At 36.4% G+C, this 21974-nt stretch overlaps 2 protein-coding genes across 5 annotated transcripts in view; one reads left to right on the forward strand and one right to left on the reverse strand.

The window, feature by feature from the left end:
- The window catches only part of LOC145937087 (opioid-binding protein/cell adhesion molecule homolog), a 301044-nt gene extending 286110 nt beyond the window's left edge, over positions 1–14934 (forward strand). Inside the window, exons 10-11 of one of the 2 annotated variants that reach the window (XR_014425471.1) lie at positions 14635–14803; positions 14893–14934. The gene's annotated coding sequence lies outside the window, so the exon portion shown is untranslated. Of the gene's footprint in view, positions 1–14634; positions 14804–14892 lie in introns of those variants that run through there. The other variant, XR_014425472.1, reaches the window with a different exon arrangement.
- The window catches only part of LOC145937085 (neurotrimin), a 280339-nt gene that overhangs the window by 133915 nt on the left and 124450 nt on the right, over positions 1–21974 (reverse strand). Inside the window, exon 1 of one of the 3 annotated variants that reach the window (XM_083039937.1) lies at positions 12003–12162. The exons of 1 other annotated variant lie outside the window; for it this stretch is intronic. In XM_083039937.1, coding sequence (XP_082896063.1) covers positions 12003–12031 — 29 coding nt within the window. In that variant the 5' untranslated portion in view covers positions 12032–12162. Of the gene's footprint in view, positions 1–12002; positions 12181–21974 lie in introns of those variants that run through there. One more of the 3 variants, XM_083039938.1, reaches the window with a different exon arrangement.

Here is a 21974-nt window from a genome sequence, read left to right on the forward strand (position 1 = left end):
TTTTTTTTTGTTTTAAAGGGTAAAGTCTCTACTTTAAGGAACTTTCGTTCGATTTTGATTTTATTCTCTCCCCCTTTCTCCATCCCTTTAAAAGGGAGGATGTTTTTTTTTCAAAAAATTGCATAGTTTGACGAATTCTACGGAGTATACTAAATTTTTTTCGCAAATATCATCATAACTATCGTAAAATATGGACTTTTCTCTACAAATTTAAAAAAAAATTGAATACCGTACGATTTTTTTTCGCGAAGTTACAGCATAACAAAGTTATCTATGCATTTTTGCCTATGTATTCAATTACCGCCAACATTAGCATTATCCGATGGGCACTACGGGGAAGTTGCTGGTCGGATTTTGCCCATCGTGCGTGCGTGTGTGTGTTGGGGCAGGGATATATGTTCGTATTTAAAATAGTGTATTTCTGCCTCGTCTTCGGATGACCTTTTATGGGAAGATGGCTGCATGATTTTGAAAGACTACCAACCAATTTCCAGCAATTGGAAGCAGCCCTACATCGAATATGATTCGAAATTCTGCAAGCCACAATTAGAGCCTGCATTAATATGCGTAAGCGCCTGCAAGAGATCCGAAGACGAGGCAGAAATATACAATTTTATATACGAACACATATATCCCTGCCCCAACACACACACGCACGCACGATGGGCAAAATCCGACCAGCAACTTCCCCGTAGTGCCCATCGGATAATGCTAATGTTGGCGGTAATTGAATACATAGGCAAAAATGCATAGGTAACTTTGATATGCTGTAACTTCGCGAAAAAAAATCGTACGATATTCAATTTTTTTTTAAATTTGTAGAGAAAAGTCCATATTTTACGATAGTTATGATGATATTTGCGAAAATAATTTAGTACACTCCGTAGAATTCGTCAAACTATGCAATTTTTTGAAAAAAAAACATCCTCCCTTTTAAAGGGATGGAGAAAGGGGGAGAGAATAAAATCAAAATCGAACGAAAGTTCCTTAAAGTAGAGACTTTACCCTTTAAAACAAAAAAAAAATTTTTGAAATACGACAATTTTTCGCGGAGATACGCTTATTTGAATTTATGCTAAATTTTGATATTAATTACGTGTTGCGATAATTTTTTTGACGAGTATATTTATTCAAAAATCACGGTTTATGGAACATGATATCTTAATAGATATATATTGATGTATAAAATTAATTCCAAAATATATATTCTTTCAATATTTTAATAACATGAATACATTAAAGTACATTAGTGCTGCATAAAATTCACTTTTATTTAAATTCTCATTCACAATATCATTAGTACAACTTCGGACTTGGCTTCAAATTGCTAAACATATGTTAGCGATAGGATAATTAAAAATAGATTACACGCGTCTTCGTGCAGCAAGTTATAAATTAGTATAATTACTGACATAAAGCCGCGTGCAATTTAACAAATCGTTCGGTTATTCTTAGCAAGCAGAAAATATTCTCCATGACAGTTAGAGAACGATTCATATATCCGATTTACGCGTACATTTACATGATCGTTTGTATGCATGTAAACTCGAGCGTTGCATGTAACGAACCACGTACCGGAATCCACGTGCTGGACAGAACTGTATTGTAAATGCTAGCTGAGGAGGACGAGAGCTGCAATTAGCGTTATTAAACACGCTCAATGACACTCTCGTGTTCCTCCCCTCCTCATCGTTATCCTTGCCAGCGTGGCTGCTGCGCGTCTTCGCATCGTTTCCTGTTCCGCTCACGACTTTTGCCATCACAATATAATATTCCATCCATTATTTCTCTTCCTCTCTCTCCCACACCTTCTCTTTTCCCCCGATATATGCAAACAATATTCGATAAATAATTTTCTCTACTTCGATTTACGCGATTTACAACATCTATTTAAAATCAGCATGCATTGATGCGAAGAAAAAAACGGATACGGTATTCAGAGTCCTCGATAAAAATTATTTAAAACAGGTTCGAACGAAATAAACATACGTATGATCGAGTTTATAAATACGCATAAGTCGGTAGAGCAATATATTTTGTGATAAAAAATACGATTTGATTTGTCACTGATTTGTCAGACAAAGCGATACGTTCTCTGATGTCGATATTCGATGATTAATTTGTTAAAGCATCGAATATTAGTTCTTGTCGAGAGAAAATGTGACGATATCGAATATATTTGAACGCATCAGTGTGTATATGCTGGTCCCTCTCTGACGAATAAAAGCCATAAATAATAAAATAAACCAAATCGCGTGAGGATATCGCAAGGATAACGCGTTCTGGCGTTCCGTAAGCTGTGAAAAGAAATATTGCTCTTAGAGCGCACAGTGTGGTACGAGAAATATAAATTAAAAATAGCAGCAGCAATATAAACGGGTTTTCTAGATAATCGGATTACTAAATGGATTTATTTCGCGTTGCGAGTATCGTATCACGAGAAAACCTTGGTGAAAAAAGATTAATATCTAATCTGACATACTCGGCATCGTATCGACATTACAAATTGTCGGATAGATCAGGCAAGAGGGATTATTTTAATAAAGTCCCGCGAGAAATGCGCAACATCTTATGCGCTTGTAAGCATTAAGAAATCAAGATATTTATAAAAGATACTTGTTAATCAAAAAATTGCTAAATAGCAAGCTTTGCTCTTTAATACTTTTATTTTTATCTACGATATGTAATAGGAATTGCAAAATTCAATCTTCACTGAGTTGTTGATATTTTTATCACGGCACCAAAAATTTCCACCTTAAAAACTAAACGTACGTACTTGTTCGTTGACCCGATTTCTCGTATACCGCTGCAATTCCGGATCGACGTTGGAACACGCGGTATTTGCATTTGACAGCGCGCTGAAGAGCCACCACGAGGTTCAAGCTTAATCCAGGTCGGACTAAGAGGATTATTACGAAAATGTTTCAATTGCGGCGTTGGCTAACATAGTGATGTCTATAATGTCCATACATCGCGGATGAAGTCAGCTTTATGAAATATCGGCGAGATCGGATATTCTTGCAATTCTCGTCGTGTTTTTACGAATAGTGGCAAACATTTAATCTAGCTACTTCTCGCTTATTTTTATATAATTTAGAAACATTTGCTGGTTAAAATGAGTATTTTAATGCAAATGCATATTGAAATCGCTCTACCAGTATATTAAAATCCACAGGCGAGAAAACTTATTTCGATAATCTCGAAACTTTCTCCCCCTACGTACAGACATTTCCAAAATATTATTAATATTACCGCGTGCATTCGCTCTTTATATAACTTTCAATATTAACAATATGTTATTGTTTTAGACAGGCAGAGAGAGAGTGTGTAAGTACTGTCTATGTATAGCACGACAGCACTAATTAACATAAACACGAACCAATCTCCACAAACTTCATCGGGTAGCGGAGGCTACCCTTCGAGTTTCAAACACGGGCGAAGAACGGTTATGTATGAGATGTAAAGGTTGTGTTTGAGTTTGCCATTTGCGTACACAACGAAGACCAATAACGTTATTTGTACACTAAGCCATACGAAATGTACATCCGGTACAGACCGTCTGGAATATAGATGAAAACTAATACACAGGCTATATATTCTACCAATTACTTTTAACAAATCAATATATTTGTTATGTTATCAAACATGATAAAAATATATATAAAAATATATTATAATCTATAAATATCTAATATAAATTAAAAGATTGTTTGCAAATTGCTTGCTAGATTATCATATCTATTATACGTATTTAATTCTCTCGACAAAACTGACAACTGAGATCAGTTTCTATTACATGTTAGAGCATGCATTTAACATCTGGGTAACAACATCGCGGAAACTTTCGACTAGAAAGTAAGAATTACAAGGTTTATCTCTCAACTTCAGCAAACACTGCTGATACATTCGAGTGTAGGAAGTGTGTATCAGTTACATGCCATGGCCATTATGCCTTAGGGCTTGTTACAAAACGTACGGTAGTTACAGATAGTTAATCCACCGTGAGGCATGGAAAATCTGCAGTAGTTGCAGTTACAGGCTATGGACATCGCGAAGTTTTCAAAACGTTTGACAGTTTATTGAAATGTTCAGTCAACCTATTCAGAATATCGTACCGTTTACAAAATCCCGGTTACTTGTCACGCAAATAAATGGATCGGATTAATTCGTAATACGTTTATGCGTGTGCGTTATTTTTCTTCATGATTTTTATAAATTTTCATACATAATGCCAATTTATATTTCTACATTAAAGTGAGCCTGGAGGTAAAAATAATAAATCGATTACAACAATTCAAATATGCAGAGATATGCATTAACTCGTAGATAAAATATAAATATTGCTAAATGATATTTTCGTGTTTCTGTTTTATTAATTTTTAGATATTAATTTGCATTCTAGATGAGAGAATGACTCTTTTATTCGAACCATGACCGTGATATTTCGATAATACTGCAACATGAATTCAATCGAGAGTTTTATATGACACTCCTTTCACTTCCGTGAACTATACGAAAGTTCGCGGTCATATATAGTGAAATTTATTTCAATTTCCGAGCATAAAAATCTCAGAGAGGATTTGATAGAATTTAGAGTACGAAATTTTTGGTTAATATATGTATATATATATATTTTAATATACATATTTTTAAAGATGTATAAGATAATATAAGATAATAGCGTTTGTTAATTATTTCTACAGTCTGCAATATATGTATGTGTGTGTGTGTATATATATATATATATATATATATATATATATATACACATCTTTCATATATATATATGGAAGAATTGATGGAAAAAGCGCATTTCCCACTGGAGGATTTGATCGCGCATGAAATCGCGCCGATTTTTAGTATTGCTCCAGGCAATCCACTTGTATGCGTATAGCCAGATGTACTGTTGTATTTCGCGTAGTTCAAAATTTTCTCTCACCATGTATTATTGATCCATGGAAAACGTGATTTTTTTCTCGAGAGTTTTCATTAAAAAATGTATTGTATTTGCGCGATTCATAGTTTCTATATATATACATATATTTACATTAGTATATTTGTCTTAAAAAAACATGTTACGTACACGCTTTAGAAAACATAATTTTGTTTAACTTTTGTAATATTTGTTTAACTCTTGTAATATTAAGGTGGTTCCTATTCACGCTAAATTTCGGAATAATATTTTAACGTTAAAATAATAACGTATAAATAACTTCTGATATTCACCGTCATGATGAATGAAATATTTAGAAAGTGATACAGGATATTTCATCATAGTTTCGCACGTAATTAATCTTCCCGCTACTTTCTCTACCATTCACTTCCCTCCGACGTATTTCCAAAATTACGTCTGTTCTTTTCACACGATGGAAGATCAACGGGATACATGTCCGACGAAATCCACGCGAGACGTGGGTCAACGAAATAACAGGTCTAAGTTTCATAATTATTTTCTTCTTCGTTGAAAGACCTCTAATTACGAGAGAAAATTTTTGTTACCAGTCCAACATATTTTTTGACATTCTTACATTAGAAATCATGTCATATTAAAAGAAGGATTTGGCTATAAAATAAAATAAATACAGTAATTGCAATCACATTTTTAGTGAGGATTACTGAAGATGATCTTGCAAATTTACGGGAAAAATTACTGTATCCGAATGAATCCCTATCATGTTATAATTAAATAATACTATTCTGTGTGTGTATGTGAAATTAGCTTGCAATATGAATAATTGTATTCATAATTGTTTGGATTATCGCTGTTTAAAAAAAAAGTCTTACATAACGAGTTGATATAATTTATACCGGCCGCATAACTCTCGCGGCCAGTAGTATAAGAGATTAAACTTTAATATATTCCACCAACAAAAGCATCTGCGCGGCCATGAGGTACGATAATATTAAACTGATGACAACGAAATTATTTAGCTGGCAGTTACTCTTCGCGTGGCGCAAACCCATTTGCTGTTCAACGGTGCATAGTACCAAAAGCTTGCATAGAGAATGGGTCGGCGCATCAACTTGATTCGACTGTTCGCAATTTCGCGACTTTCCTCTTTCCGTCAATCGCAATTTCGTTAATCCATTATGCTTTCTTAATACTTGGCATTGAACGATAATTGTGGCTCGGCAATTCACAAAATTTGAATTTCATTTCTTACAAATTTGTCCGTGTCACGCAGATAAGATCGACAGCATCATATATCATCTTTCGTAATGTATTTTTTTTACGGTACTTTGTATCGATGAGACAAGATGTTATTGTCATCTAATTAAAATTTTTTTTTTTGAAAACTCATATGACGTATGAAAGTGCTAATAAATAAACAAAATCGCAGCAAAATGCAGAGTGATTGAGATTAATCGATATACTAAGGAAATATTGAAGTTTGTAATGATTATTAGATGATGTAATTAATCATAATCGTACGAATTCTCAATTAAACATATACTTAATTTAACATTTTAGTCGAAAAGAAATAGGTTGTAATAAAGTTGTTGTTTCGGCACGCGGTGCAATTTAAGAAGTATGTCGTGCAACTTTTACGCTTGAATGGATGTTTCTTACAGAAAAGTCTAGTGTATACCGTAGGGATCCATAAATACATTATATCTCTCTATAAAAGTTAAATAAGTAAAAGTTAAATTAACTCTAAATCCACGTTCCATACAGACTTGATGCAAGTCTCAGGCCTTAGACGGCGAGTTTTGCCACCTGCTCTAAGACTCTAAATTATATATATATATATATATATATTTAACGGAATTATTTCTTTCATCAAACAGATACACATTATTTCGAGAACGAATACGAATATATGTATATGTATATCTAATGTATACTTTGGTTAATCTGTGTTACACCCTTCTACTTTATAGTACGGAAATGGTGCCGTTGTTTGCATTTAGATGACGGCAATGATTAGCATGGGGTAACAGAGAGTAGCACTTGGATTAGCATAGGAAACTGTATGTATTTTTATCGAACAAAAATCCAATACGCGCAAAGAATGGAACATAGTAAACAATTTAATTTTTTTCGTTTTACTTTTCATATAAAGTAATAAATTGAGAAGAATAATAATACTTTGCTATTTCTACCATCGCCATAGCTTATTTTGCTTATCTGTATGATACGACATCTATATGATATGACAGCCATAACTTAATGACAGAAGTAATGGAGATAATAGATTTTAATCGAAAACATATTGTTAATTCTGTCATCGCGAAATGTTGCAGTGTCAGACTCATCTTGTAATAGATATGTCTAGGTTCGCGAAATTCAAACCAGATCTGAATATCTCTCGCATCGATCAGACGGAAAATCAATTTCGCGAAGCTCCGTACTTCAGCAGTGCGATATTTGCGCAAATAAGCACGACCTAGACGCTACGTAAATAAGTTCGATTTATTTGAATCGAGAGAAGCTGACAGCCCGGCAGAGAATTACGTCACGACGTAGCTTTAAGAAATTTAGTGGATGTTTCGCGTTGAGTGCATACCCTCGTTACCCGGCTGCCCCCTCGTAGTTTCTACGCTACTGGGTGCAAGTTATATACAGTCCATGCATACATCACACGCATGCTTTTGTTGCACGTGGCCAAAGAAAACGCGAGCTGATTTACAGCCGGCATTTACTTTGAGAGCATTCCCTTCTTACTGAAGATAAATCGACAGGAGCCGCATTTACTCCTCTCCTGTCTTTTCTTCCATACCCTAAGATTTACACTTGAAGATGCTTAAATCTACTAACGCGCGAGAAGCGGAGATCTCCACGGCGGAGATTTCTACATCTGCTATCTCACTTCGAAAATGTGTGCGTCTGGAACTTTACTCCTTTTTCTCTTTCTCTAAATGAATTTATCTGCTCAATTTCTTCGGCCCCATTTCTTCACCTCCGCTTCTTATAACGTAAAATGTTAAAATCACTTTTCAGTTGGTAATTAGATATCATCAATCATGACTAATAGAGAAACTGAACGTTAACTTTTCGTCGGTATAATTTATTCTCTCGCATTCGCGAGTGAGATACGCGGAACAACTCGCGTGCGGTTTACATATATTACGGAAATAAATCAATCGCGTACATATACTTTTACCAGCGACAGGACACTACAAGTATAAACCCTATCACGAAAATCTGCTATTTGGTTAGATTATCGTCTCATTGCGAGATTCAGTATCCTCCCTCGAGCTTATTTCCATTTACATTCACCACTATCACTGAGTGGGACTCTGCTCTTACGACTGACCTAGTACCGTCATAACTAGTGTTCCATGCATCCTTTTCCTTGAATATCTTATGATGGGATTTTTTTTTATTACGTCGTGAAAGTAGTAAGACAGCGAGCCAGATATATAGTTGCGCGTGCACCTTGATGATTTGATGTAAAACGTCGGCCGACAGAATATAGCAGTCGAAAATTTGCAGTGAGAAACATATACTTCATAAAGAATAATGCTTTCGATTTTTTGGATATAAATAAAAATTTTATTTGCGCAATCAATGACTTTAATATCGAGATATCGCACGCGTGGAAAGGTAATCATAATCGTGTTTAATCGTGAAAATCTTTGAAACTGACAAATAGAATTTAATTATGAAATGCTTTGACGTTCGCGTTGATCAATGTTTGTCAAAGAGATAAAATCTTACTCGCATTGATGATTTATCAAGACAGCTGTGAGAAAATGAATAAAGCGCGAAGTTGATTTTAACCCAGTTTGTAAATCCTATTAAAAAGTATAGCGGCGTCTCTGTAAAACTGAAACTTTTTAAATGTCCCGACGAGGCTGGTGGTATTCAGCTATCAAATTCAGTGACCCATTTTCATAATATGGACGGGACAGTTTCAACATTTTTTACAGCTCAGATGTAAAAAGAAGAAAGACGTTTTTAATTTGTTCAAATTAAATTTTATTTTATGGCTAAATTGCCTTTTATCATATCTGATACAAAAAATCAGCTTTTAAACTGTAAAGGTAATAATGTTAAGCAATAATTGAAATAGTGTTATTATATAGCAATTTTATATAACACCGTAATCTCGAATGATATTTTTGCATAAAGTACCGCACAGATGGAAAAAGATATTATCAGAAGTTATGTGATAGCATATGTATGTACATACATTCAACAACTGCGCGTTAATGCTTTCAATTAAACCACGTGCGTTCAAATTTTACTAATTGTATAAATCAGTAGCTTGGCTTAATCATAAAATGACCGAAATTAATTTCGATACGCGCGAAGCGAAAAGTTACGCACATTGAAATTTATGTTACAAAATATACTGAAAATATACTGATACTGGTCTTTTTTTTTTTATAGTAAGCGACCTAAAAAACGAAAATCGTACTTCACGCCAGGCAACAATTCTCTTTGACCTGTATAAAACGTTATATAGCCGATTGTTAGCACGAAACAAGAGAACTTCCTATAGAGATCAATAGTAGTTATAACACACTTCGTAATTTCTTTTTTTAAAACTGTCGTGCATTGTGCAACACGCATTCATAATTAAAATCACGAAAAACATTCATATTCAGCCACCATATCAGGTGGCTTTGTATGTTTGAATGTTCACGTATTTACTGACAATGAGCCTAATTAACATGTGAATTTTTTTATGAAAACACATTCGATTTGAAATTTTTTCGTATAAAAGATACCATTAGTAAGATGATAATCGTGTATTGGATATTTCGTATAACATTCGAACGATGCGTAGAATGTAGGAAGGAAATTAGTCGGAAGAGGACTGTTACCTCAGGAATTTCATATTCATCCCACATCTACGAAATTAAATTACATCAGGTTGTTCCACGTAATCACTCGAAATCGTTGATGCACGAATCGCGTTTGACAGTCACAAATGAATAAATTTCTCTGATATAATAGAACATATAGTTTTACATTAAACTCTTTTCCTTTGCCTCATCTTGCTCGCATCGGTATTTATACGCCATAAGTGCGTTATATTGCAAATAAAATACAAACGATAAACATAAAAAATATGTAAGAAAGTTTACTCGTTTTGTCCTACATAAAAAAATCATTCATATATATTTGCTCATAAAAATATATATGTATACAGGATATCGGTAGTACAAGTTGCAAAAGTATAGATGATGAAAACTTAAATTATGAAAATTTTTTATGCAAACGCATAAAAATATCTTTTAAACGAAAAAAAACATGTTTTTTGAGCTATTTAAATAAAAACATCAATACGGAAGTTTTTAAATATTCAGCATGAAAATTCATTAAGCTCACTGTTATTTAAACGATATATCGAAAACACTAAATCGGCTCATATAGTGCGATCTTGTATCAATACAGCAATCAGCTCAAGGGCTTCATATTCCTCTACATATAGGATACAACCTAATTATGACATATCACGTAATTTCGACGAAATCGTCGAAGCTCGAATGCAGTTGGAAACATGAAACCCTAGTTTCATTTGATATAGCATCATGATATAATTAATTGTTTATTGCTCAGAAGAACAAACAAACTTGGCCAAATAAAAACAGTTTGATTGAGTAGAACAATATTTTGCTAATACATACGAAATCAAAATAATATATTATCAACGAATTTGTATAATTATAATAACGAAACATAACGCGCGGATAATTAAAGAATTTACAAAAAAGAAGAAAAAATAAAATAGAAATTATTATCGACGTACGTATCACATATTTGCAAATGTGTAAACAATATAAACCATTTTATCTGAGGCATGCAATATTGCAGTATAACGCGCGATGAATAGAAACATTTCTTTGTAAGCAGAACGACGACATATTGCATAGTAACAGCAACAGCGCGTACCAAAAGATTAATTAGGAAATTGTAAAATTGCATCTTTCCCTAGTGTAGCTCATTTATTGATATAATTTGTTACAAAATAAATTATATAAAATTATACTGCGATTTCTTTCTATGATATCGCAAAACAACGCCTCCGAGAATTTAGTCGAAGCTCGTTATCTTGTTTGCATTTGTGCAGCACAATTATTCTTGCCGTAATTTTTTTTTTTTTAGATTGGAGGGAAGATTCTCGTTAGATATCTTCAACAAGAAAATTGCAAAAACACATAATTGTGTAATGTTAATGAAAATTACATGTATTTTTTTCGAGAAATCAATTTTTATACTAGAAATATAAAAGTATGTGAGCACAAAATATGACAGGGTATATTAAAAAGATGAAGTATAATAGGCGAAAGGGTGAATAAATATATATAAATATATCGAGAAATAAAGAGAAAGATTCTCTTTCAAAACTCAGACTAATGAGCAAAGCAAACTAGTTCATATCTCGCGTATACTTCCCAGTTATCCTCGACGACTTCATTTCGCGCCGAGCCTCGGAAACTATTGCATACACGCCTCGAATTATTCTCTCACGCGAGTCCAACCAACTCTCTCGCGTATACATTCTCGCGACGGTCACATTCGCAGGTGAGAGGCACGCACCACAAATCCGCGGAATACCAGCACTAATCTGGCTGTGTATCTTGCGCGGAAACAAGAGGAAGAGATGTATATAGAGAGAGGAAGAGAGAGAAAGAGAAAGAGAACAACCCTCGCGTGGTCCGACCGTCGTGGCGACGGCGGTGACGGCGACGACGACGGCACCGAAACTCGTTAAACTTCCCGCACAGGCGAAACAGGGGTGCGCGTGTGGGTAACAAAATTCCTACTCGGAGGGGACGCTCGCAGTTCGTACCGGGATTCAATTAGCGCCGCGGCGGTGAATTTAACACTCGCGAACCCAGGACGAAACTTCTCCAGTTTGCGGGAAAAGTTTGGATATATATACATATATACATGTATAATTCGAACGGATGATGAGCAACACGTTTTGCGTGAATCAATCAAGGTGGATCAAACAACGCGAGGTGTTTGTCGATGATGCTCGCGCGTTAACTTAAATAAACGGATAATTATTCTGGCGAGTAGGGACGCGTAATTCTCCACTCACCGGATGCTATGACGGGGCTGTCGGTCCATGCACTTCCCGCGAATATGGAGAGCAGCACGGCGCCAGTCAACAGCCGTAGTCGGCCTCGCGCAGTTCCCGGGACACCTTGTACACGTCGCTCACCGATCATCGCGGTACCGGATGGACGAGAGGGTGCGCGACCGGCATCCCGACTGAGGGTCGTACCCCGCGAGAGCGTGTTTCTCTACCCCCTGTATCATCCCCTCTCTTTTCCCGCCACGCGCAGACGCCTCCGCGACTCTCGAGTCCCATCCTTCCCCCGCCCCGGGCTCCGTCTTAATCCCGCTCACTTATCTCTTATCAATAGGTGACGATTAATTATCCCATACCGCCGTACGCGTCGCGGCCGTTGCGCTTTCGGGGTCGCATCACACAACCTGTGGCACGCTCATCCCGGGGTACTTGGGGTATGTCTTTTGGCATGAGCCCTGAGGACGAAGAGATGAATGCGGGAATAATATGACTTCGTCGATGCCGAAGGTCGTCGGCTGGCTTGGGCTCGATTTATGGCTATGTCGCGATCGTAATTTGTGCCCGGTGGATTCGGAAGGTTCGCGAACGGTGATAAATTGAATTGCACTGTGACTTACAAAAGAATTTATTAAAACTCTAACGCAACTGTACACTGGATTTCGACAAAAAAGAAAAGTACGCAGTTGCACACGGGGAATAATTTTGTACGGAAAGCGGAAAACATAAATTGAATTTACCAGATGAATCCAACTTGTTGGAAATTAAGTTAAAATTGCATGAGTAATATTATCTTTCTATCCACAATGCTTTATCTCGTCGCTTAATATTATTTCGAAATAAAGAAAATAAATTTACATATATTTTTCGCTAAAAATATTTTGCATTACTTAAAAAACATTATGTTTTTTATCTCAACTAGAACAACACAAGCGCCATTCTTCGGTTTTATGTTAAAAAATGATATTTTTCTTAAATAATATAAAGTTTGTTTAAATTTGATTAATATTTTTTCACAGAAATTACCTGATTAAAGCATTAATTTGCTGATTAAATTTTAAAATAATAATATGTTGTAAATAATATATTAAATTAAATGATTGAATTAAAGTAAAAAACAATCGTTACGGCTCTGCTAAAATTTAATAACTAATTAGAGTCTCAAAATGAATTGGCGATGAGAGCCCGGGCGCAGTTAATAAGGCGCATATTTATTTAAATGAGTAAACTTTAATATAAAGATAGTTTACATAGATAATGATACATAGTGGTGATAGCGTACGTTTCGGCTCTTTCTCTTTGAGCCTTCTTCAGCGCATACAATTAAAAGATTGACTGTCTATTAGAACGAAATTTAGTTTGTGATGTTCAAGACGTGAAAGACTGCTACCTTCCATATTATATTCAGCTTCGTAAAAAAATTTTAACATTTGCAATAAGCTTCCTTCCATAAAAAAAAGTGAATTTTCACCTACAGATTTTACGAAATGAATATATTTCTCATTATCGACTTCCTGGGCTTATCTACCCAGTGAAGAAATAACGTCGAGATTAGCTGAATATAATATGGAAGGTAGCAGTCTTTCACGTCTTGAACATCACAAACTAAATTTCGTCTAATAGACAGTCAATCTTTTAATTGTATGCGCTGAAGAAGGCTCAAAGAAAGAGCCGAAACGTACGCTATCATCGCTATGTATTATTATCTATGTAAACTATCTTTATATTAAAGTTTACTCATTTAAATAAATATGCGCCTTATTAACTGCGCCCAGGCTCTCATCGCCAACTCATTTTGAGACTCTAATTAGTTATTAAATAATATATTATCATATCTTATTCTCGATTAATATTTTTTGACAGAAATCAGCTGATAGCTGTCAAAAATATTAATCGAGTTTAAAGTATTATAGCATATTTTATTTAAAACATATTATTATTTTAAAAATTAATTAGCAAATTAACGCTTTAATTAGCTGATTTTTATCAAAAAATATTAATAAAGCGAAAATTTGCTAATTAAATATTCTAGCTTATATATTTATATTGTGTATGTTATAATTTGCTAATTAAATTTTAAAATAATAATATGGTAAAAGTTATAAAATAGTAATATGTTGTAAATAATATATTATAATACCTTATTCTCGATTAATATTTTTTCTTTCTAAAGCTATATCTTTTCGAACGAATCTCCTTCGAGTTTTAATTAATTATTAATATTAAGTCATGTATATAGTATCGCGCGCACTATTAGAGTGAAGTTGCCGATGTTTGTAGCTTCGGCCATTACCGAAACGCCGCGAGTATCAGGCAGTTGGAGCTGCGTCCCGCTGTGATTAATTAGTAAGCATAATCGTTAGAAACGATTTCTAACCTTTGTATTGTAATATTTATCAATCGCATATCGTAATTTCAACGTTAATATGTAGGCGTAATTGTTCGAAACGCATATTTCGCGAAAAATTCGATGCAAAATCTCTTGCCAACATAACCCAACTTAATCTGTTGTCGCGCGCGCGAATGTGTTGCGATCAGTGGATATATTTATCGTTAATTCTAGTTTACATATTTATATTGTGTATGTTATAATGCGAAATAATAAGATTATTCTAATATGTATGTATTTTATTTGTTACAGGTAGCATTGCGATACACAGTGCGATTCACGCGTCGTGTCGGGAGTGCCGTGTAAAGTTTCGGGCAATCGTAATTATTCGTATTTTCGCGAGTGTCGTGAGTGCTACCATGGACCAAGAGAGGAGGAGGAGGCTCGGGGAGGCATCGGGCGACATCGGGGCAACTGTGAGGTATGTAAAATAAAACATTTTTTCTAAACTGCATTGTTTATGAGATATTCGACACACACATATACATAATTTCAATATTTTGTTTTCAGATCAATATGCTGTGTACTACAACTCCGCTATTGCACGTGTCGATGAGTGAGAAATTGTTTATTTTATAATATTTCTATAGCGGTAATAGGGATATATGTATAATGTGTTGAAAACATTAAAATAGTAATATATTTTAAATAATATGTTATAATATCTTATTCGCGATTAATATTTTTTGACAAAAATTAGCTGATAATTGTCAAAAATATTAATCGAATTTAAAATATTATAACATCTCTCTTTCTAAAAAAGGCTTAGTCAAAGTAAAATGTTAAGTCGATTCTTGCAAATATTGTTACATCTTTTCCGCGATGCTGATTCACTGTTTCGATTCGCATTGTGCGTTATATTCGTATTAGCATCGAGAAGCTGTCATCACGAGGGTTAGTAGTTTAACAGTTTGTTCGAAATAAAATCAAATAAAATAATATGTTTTAAATAATGTGTTATAATACTTTAAACTCGATTAATATTTTTGATAGTTATCAGCTGATTTCTGTCAAAAAATATTAATCGCGGATAAGGTATATTATAATATATTATTTAAAACTAATATTATTATTTTATTTAATTTTATTTTGAACAAACTGTCAAACTATTAACCCTCGCAATGACAGCCTCTCTGTGCTACGAATATAACGCACAACGCGAATCTTGACAGCCAATGAGTAAAAGCGACAACAATAAACTTCAATATATATCGACTTTACATATCTTTTTTTGAAAAGGATAATGAAAAAACACTATCGGGAATTGACATTTATTATAGTGCAAGTTAAGATAAGTTTCACGAGTTTAAATGACCAGATATGATCGACAATCTGAGGAGAGGAATTTCTATCGTTCGAGAAATGAATTTCATACCATCTCAAATCAAACAATATCTCAAACTGCAAACTATAATTTGCTTTTAATTAAGAATTGATCTCTTTCATCTATTTCAAAGTTTAAAGTACTACTTACAATGAAGAAAGAGAGAGAGAGAGAGAGAGAGAGAGAGAGAGAGAAAGAGAAGAATTTCTTATAGTATACAATATCAGCAAATTGATAAGTGCTTAAATAAAAATACAGACAATTAACTATAGAAGCAACATGTACATTTATTTATTGTATTTTCAACAATGTTAAATTGATAAACTGCGAAAATGAAAAACAAACGCGGTTAAAATTTTATGTTGCGATTAACTGTTTAATAATATTTTCCAACATATATATTCAGAAAATATGTAGTATACATTTATGGCATTAAGTATGGATAGATGATAGATGTATCTCATGGGAATATCATACATAATATTGTTTATGTATATAACTTTCATCTATTACCTACAGATATTAGTTTGGCTGTTACATAAGCACAATGTGGAAGTTCATACATATTCAGTCAATCCATTTCTCTCTCTCTCTCTCTCTCTCTCTCTCTCGCCTTTACGTAGAATAAACGATAAAGATAATTGATCGCGATTGAAATATCGATTAGCTATATCGAGAATAGTTTAATGGGTTTTGCCAGATTAATAAACCTGCAAAGGAAATATGATTTCATTGACATATGATGGACGGAAGATTGTCGAGTCTACCCTTAATTACTTATTCCATAAAACACAGTGGCGATATAATTAATTGCCCTGAACTTGATTGATGTTTGTGCGATAACGAATATAAATTACGCAGATATATATATTTAGGAAAATATATATATATATATATCTGTGCATTTCCGAGTCTTCTTATCAAGACACACATTTTTGCCATTTTTGCGTTTCGGGTTTCGTTTAATATATTTTTTCGGTCGATCATATATACAATACACGCTAACTTGCAATATTATAGTGCGTTGTAAAACACGAGCTCAATTTTCACTTTGCCGACATTCGAACGACATTAATATTTAATATGTGTAATTATACTAGCCATAATTCATCGAACGGCGGATTGTTCGTTGAAACTGTAATACGTATTATATACATAACTGTCGAAATCAAGGATTAGATCGTTAACATTGATTCGCAATAGAGCAGTTGTTCGTAAATATTTCGTCGAGCATAATGCGGCGCGGCGAAATACATATTATCGTATTATCGAAAATTCGATACGTTCTAATAACAGATGTATTATTCGCTTTCCATACGATGAATGTATAACATATATTACCAGAATCTCTCTCTATATATGAGAAAGAGAGAGAGAGAGAGAGACAACAATTCGGTATACACGACGGGTTAGGCAAAATAACGCGTAAACAGCCTCGTAATCGTCGCTTCCGCGTACAGACCCGGGCGGGAATCTCGCGCGCAAAGTGAATAATGTTCCTCCTAGAGGTGCGGATTGCAATATCGCGGCGTATGGAAGAACGGCGTGCACTAGATAAGCGAGTTCTTGCGGCATTCGCGCTGGAAGGCGTGTCGGGAGACTCCAGGGCGCCAGAAGACGCACTGCCATTGTAGCCTCCAACTCCTGTGTGTGACGACGAAATGCGCTGGTCGCCCCCTTTCGTCCCTCTTGCTTCTCCACGGTCCTTTCTCCCTTACCTCCTGCTGCTGCCACGAACGCTTTTCCACGCCGATGTCTCGCTGTCCGTCCTCACGTACACCCCTGCCGGTCGAATATCGTCTGCCAGCGATGGTGGTATTTCAGCTCTCGTTTCGTGTCTACAGTTCACTCTCCGAGGACGGTCCATTCCGTCCTCGGACGACGACCGACGTAGCGTGCGATGCACCGTGGCGTGAGATATTTTCGCCACCATCCAGGGGGGAGATCGAAGCGCATAATCCTGATCTGTCCAATCTTAATAATAAGCGTTGGAAGCTACGCTCCAAACTTTCGAGGTATTGAGTTGAGCAAGTACACGCGTAAATCACACCAACCGGACTTACCTATAAAGACGCGAAATCTCCATTGGGTAGTTAGTGGCATATCGCCAGAGAGGGGTTATTGGCCAAGTAACACAGACGTAAAGAAGGAACCGAACAACTTTCCATATTACTATTAACCGTATCTCAATTTGCATCTTCAAGCGAAAGAGAGATTCGATACTTGTCGCAGGAGAAAAAATTTTCAAAACATTTTCACACAAAAAACTATGACAAACGCAAAATTCATTATTACATATATATAATTAATTGTTAAGCAAAAAAATTTTTAAACATATTTATTGACAATCAAAGTTTAAATATATTGTCGATTCATATTTTACAAATTTGATATTAAAACGTAATTGATCGAGATTGTTTGAGAGAGAAATATAATTAAGTTGAACTAATTACATCGATATTAATTGTTTATTATTGCATCTTTCTGTCTCGGAATATCCCATTTAATATTATACAGTTCTCGTATTTCACCCCTATGATTATTTTCAAAACTAACATAATCAAAGCAACGTGGAAGATGCGGTTTAGTATGGAGACAAAGGGTCATCGTCGTTCTCATTTCCCGCCGTAGACTCTGAAACACTTTGTCGACACGCAGCCTTGTGTCGAAGAGAGACTACGCGGGGAGCGGAAGACACGACCATTCCGGAAGCAACGATACACGGGTCGTCGATGTGCTCGGCAACATCAATGACTTTACTATGGCGCCCGTTTCCGCCTATCCCATAAAGTTACATGTCGCAAATTGCGTTTGTCAACAACAGCTAATTGCCGCCTGAGAACGTTACTCAACTATGAAGTGGCTCATAATTATGCTGATGCAATCCATAGAGAATCGAATTATTTGCTGAGGGCAAAAAGGAGAGAGGTCTTGCACATATCTCCGATCTTCGGGAGGGTAACGGTGCCACGGCGTCTCGAGGAAATCGGTTGTATTTTTGCCAGGGTTGTACTTCCGGATGTGCCTGCGGGGAACGCAAACGGGATCGTGACTCACGTTCGGCTGTCGACCATTGCCGAATACGCGAGCGAATTTCGCACGCTAAACTCGCCTCGATGCGCTCCAGTCGAAGATTATTATGAATAAATTTGCGCTCTTGCACGCGCTCGGAGCTCGGTCATCGTAATGTTCGAAATTTGCGATTTCCCCGAATAATATGTTGATAAGAATTTAAAATTCGCGTCAGACACAGAGGGTACATAATTTCCTGGCGCTCGTGACTTTAGCCTTCTAATACAACATTTACCCCTCACATGCGCTTTCAGAGATAATTTTTTCTTTGAGAGTAAAGTTTCTTGGAATATTGTTACTTTATACTGTAGAAATGATGTTATGGAAAGCGTGTGATTATTCATTTAGCTTTTACACCTTTTCTGTCTGATGAAAAATACTCATGTTAGCGCGATATAAAATTCCAAACGAGAAACGTCAGAATGAAGCTTGAAAAAATCTTGCGATAATTATCCTAAGCCGTTTTGCGCACGCATCAGCTGTGCAATTACTCTTAAGACGACACGCGGGCACATATGTTAATACCAAAGTGGAAGCTGTGTGATTCAGGATAGAGCATCTCTCTTCCTTTCTCTCTCTCACTCTCTTTCCATCTATCTATCTATCCATCTCTATCTCTATCTCTCGATATATACGCGATCTGGTGGTTAAGTTAAGTGGCTGACATAACAAGGTTAGCAAGGAATGCGAGGACGAAGCTTTCAAGCAGGAGTACCGCCTATGCACGGCGAGACTATCGCGCTTCCTCATCCCCGCTTCGACGTTTCCAGTTTCGACGTCGGTTACCCCCTCTCTCCTCTCTCTCCTGTTTTAGCCCGACAACCCCCGGTGCCTTTGTGGTGCCGTGACCCGACCTACGACACTATACGCCCTCAGATACAACCATCCCATTCACCCTACCCTGCGTGTGATATGCATGAACTACAACATGGTTGCGCGCACGTACGGCTGATTCGTCTCGACATGCGTGCGCTATTCCTCCGCTAGGAAATTTTGCTGCGGCAACGTTGAATTACGTGCGAAGCTGGTGTGCACCCGATGCGCTCCTTTTCTCCGTCATGACGTAGAGAAATAGAGGACGGATGCGAGCAGCAATATCGCAGGCGCATGGCATTGTACGTCTTCGCGCATTGTCCTCTCGTCCGTGATTGCCTTTTTTTACAGATATATCCTTCCGGAAATCATTGGATATCAAAACCATTCGCCAATTCTAGATCTCTCTTCTTATATTATATATGTATATATACAATACACATATATAGACTAATCATGTGACGGATAGCAATTACCCGTACGAACGTATCGTTAATGTTAAGCAAGACTACGTTGTATGCGGGCAGATAAAATAGCTAATTAACAGTGAGCGAGTAAGTTTAATACCACAGAGATATGTTATACGGTTATATGTAAGTGCTGAGATAAGACACATTTATACGATTCAATTATAATATGATATATATGTATGCAAATTTTCTGCAGAGTAGATCGTGGATGATGAAAGATAATAGATTTTCGTTCAAATTTATTTTTATTATAATCTCTGTCAAAAATTCTCACGTCGTCTCTGAAGAATGACAAATGATCAAAGTGTCCCTTTATCGATTGTTTTCTCCTATTCGAGTATTTAATTTGAATGATGTAGTGCTAGTGCAGGTAGATATTAATGGTAGATAAGTAATAGTTTAAAACGGATTTTCGACCTTTTATAATCAATCGAGTGATACGGCTCGCGATGAAATTCGTTTCCACACAATGCAGAATTTCTCGTTAGCATTCTATTAACTGAATTCCCCATCCATACTCGCGGCGAAGAATTTTTTTTTCATACGCATCTCTCGAAGCGCCTGATTCTGATCCGTACTTTTTCCTCGACCGGGGTAATTCAAAGCGCAACATACATGTCTCGCGATGGATGGAGGCGGATTAATTCCGTCAAATAACATCTGAGCGCACTCGAGATTCCATTTAGTTGAAATGGGACGAAAGCGCAACTGAATTTCGCGCTGCGCTGCGACCTGAGTTTTAAAACAGATCGCCGCGTGCGCTCTATGTATATGTATATGTATGTACATATATATACGTAGGAAATTCGTTTTAGAAATATGGCTGAATGGCTGTCAGTGGTGTTTCGCAAACGAGAAGTCATTTAAGCGCTTATGAGCACTTGACGCTGATAGGGAAGTCAAATGCACTGTGTCCCCCTTCCAGCGTACCCTTCCTGCCACCCCGCTGTCCTGTCCTTTGTAGGCGTGAAATACTCTCGAGCAAATCACCGGTAATGCCACCAGAGCGATGTCAAACTTCTTCCGCTTTTTATTTCGTTCTACTTTCGCGGCATCATTCCGCGGAAAGATGCGGAAGACCGTTCAATCTCTTTGGTTTTTACCGTCCGATATAATTCGAGTAGAGATTTTTATCGCCTTTCCGCCAAATCGATACTCGACTGGTCCAATGGGAAAATAAGGGATAGAAGAAAAACCGACGCTTCGGCTAAGGTGAAAAGAGAGTTAAACGATCGCTCGCAATTTCACGACGATCATCTTACGATGCGAAACGATCGCGAGAATACATGTACGGCTCTCGACAAAGAGAGAGAGAGAGAGAGTCCCGAAAATGTTTACGCGAATTGCCGCTCGCAAACACATAAAATTACATGACATATCCGAGCACCACCGCAAACGTTGCGCAGCGGCGTCGGCGGCAGCGCGATCCTGGCCGCAGTTTTGTTTATTTCATTTTGTTTGCCGTGCTACTATACACGCGGCAGCTCCCAGTTTCCAAACCCGATATCATCGTTAATATTGATCTGCGCCACTGAGCGAAACGGAATATATAGCGATACCGGTAGCAATGCCGGTACAATTATACGCGGCTGTGGATTTCTCGTATACACACACGCGCGTTTGCGCCCCCGTATGTATATACTCGTGTGTATACAAATTCGACAAAGCGAGCATTAATCTCGGTAAGTAAATCCGTGACGCATGGCGATCCGAGAAATAGAACTATTATCAACCGCGGAAGGTAGACGCTAGGCGACTATATCGTGACTGGGACGCGCGTATTAAGATTTATTCAGCCGAATTATATACAATCCGTGTGCGAGAGTAACAGTGGACACGTTTGTAATTTAACTGCAGATAAATGTAAAAGATAAAGCGCGCGCAGAAAGAGAGGGAGAGGGAGAGAAAACGAG

This window comes from Prenolepis imparis, unplaced genomic scaffold (genome assembly GCF_030444845.1).
Source record: "Prenolepis imparis isolate NDT839.2.m4 unplaced genomic scaffold, iyPreImpa1.0 SCAF_6, whole genome shotgun sequence".
Taxonomy (NCBI): Eukaryota; Metazoa; Arthropoda; class Insecta; order Hymenoptera; family Formicidae; genus Prenolepis; species Prenolepis imparis.